Source organism: Artemia sp. Qi Xiang Cuo, chromosome 3 (assembly GCF_049724085.1).
Source record: "Artemia sp. Qi Xiang Cuo chromosome 3, ASM4972408v1, whole genome shotgun sequence".
Lineage (NCBI taxonomy): Eukaryota > Metazoa > Arthropoda > Branchiopoda > Anostraca > Artemiidae > Artemia > Artemia sp. Qi Xiang Cuo.
Window position 1 is genome coordinate 43280148 of NC_142796.1, and position 1261 is coordinate 43281408.

The 1261-nt window shown below is 35.1% G+C and overlaps 1 protein-coding gene across 1 annotated transcript in view; it reads left to right on the top strand.

The window, feature by feature from the left end:
- The first annotated feature begins 459 nt into the window (after window positions 1-459).
- Window positions 460-1261, top strand: part of LOC148954128 (C-1-tetrahydrofolate synthase, cytoplasmic-like) — a 56601-nt gene continuing 55799 nt past the window's right edge. Inside the window, exon 1 of the mRNA XM_089086168.1 lies at window positions 460-553. Coding sequence (XP_088942294.1) covers window positions 460-553 — 94 coding nt within the window. The remainder of the gene's footprint in view (window positions 554-1261) is intronic.

The following is a 1261-nucleotide window of genomic DNA, read 5'->3' on the forward strand; positions in this document are numbered from 1 at the left end:
TCTTGTTGTAAGCATTGTAGCTATATGGGTACCTGTCTTGTCTCTATCATTATAGTTATATGGGTACCTGTCTTGTCTCTTAGATTGACACAGTAATTTCCTACCTGTCTTGTCTCTTAGATTGACGCAGTAATTTCCTACCTGTCTTGTCTCTTAGATTGACCCGGTAATTTCCTATTTACCTTAATTTACCGGTAATTTCCCCCGTACCTTAGATTGACACAGTAATTTCCTATTACCCCCGTACCTTAGATTGTACCAATACTACTTACCAGATTGGTTTTTGAGGCAACATCCATTTTTTAGGGCTAATCAGAGAGAGTGGAGGCTACTCTATATATGATAACCTGATTGGTAGTTCGATTTGAATAAAAGGAGTGATTTTCATTACAATTCATATTGGTAAGAGAATTGAATTCAGGGAGAATAGTTTATTTGAGAGGATATTAGTAGACAAAAATGAGTGGAGCATTTACAGTATTAGAGGTTGATGGTGGAGCCGGTAGCAAAGATATACGAGTACCACACGTGGCTTTGGAAATAACAGGAGGCTGTAGACTATGCCTTGAATGGGATGATATGTATGCTAGATACATGATTTTATTTAGCAAATTTAAAATGGAGGAGCAATTATGTTTTGCTGCGAAACTGAATATTGTGCATATAAATAAACTTCAGACAGCATTAGATGCACTAGTGAAATATATTGATGAAAACATATTGAATCAGTGATTATTATTGTTGTAATTATGCTCAATGAAATTGTTTCTAACTCAAAGATATTTTTCTTTCTATAGTAGACTAACGTATATTTTAAGAGTAGAAAAAAATTCTGGTTAGTCTGAAGTTGGTTGTGAGAGTGTTAGGACTCAAAAAATGAATAGATTTGAGAAAGAGCGAATCATGGGGAATCTCATGTTTATGGAAAAACGTTTGATTCTAGATGATGATTTTCTAGAGCTGTTTATTCAAAGGAAGATATTTTCTCAGGGAATGCTTGTCGATATAATGAAAACTGTGTCTCCATCATTAGACTATTGCATGAAGCTTTTACGTTGTGGTCCAAATGCATTTACACAATTTATTGACATATTAATCACGACATGGCAAATGATATTGTGGATATGCTGTTGTTGGTGTTGGGTAGCTCAGTTTTATTGTGGCAGTGAAAGTGTCAACACATGAAAAAATGTTCCATACATGTCCACTATGCATGTACAAACTGGGCAGCTGGTCATCATGTGAGAATTGCACAATGATT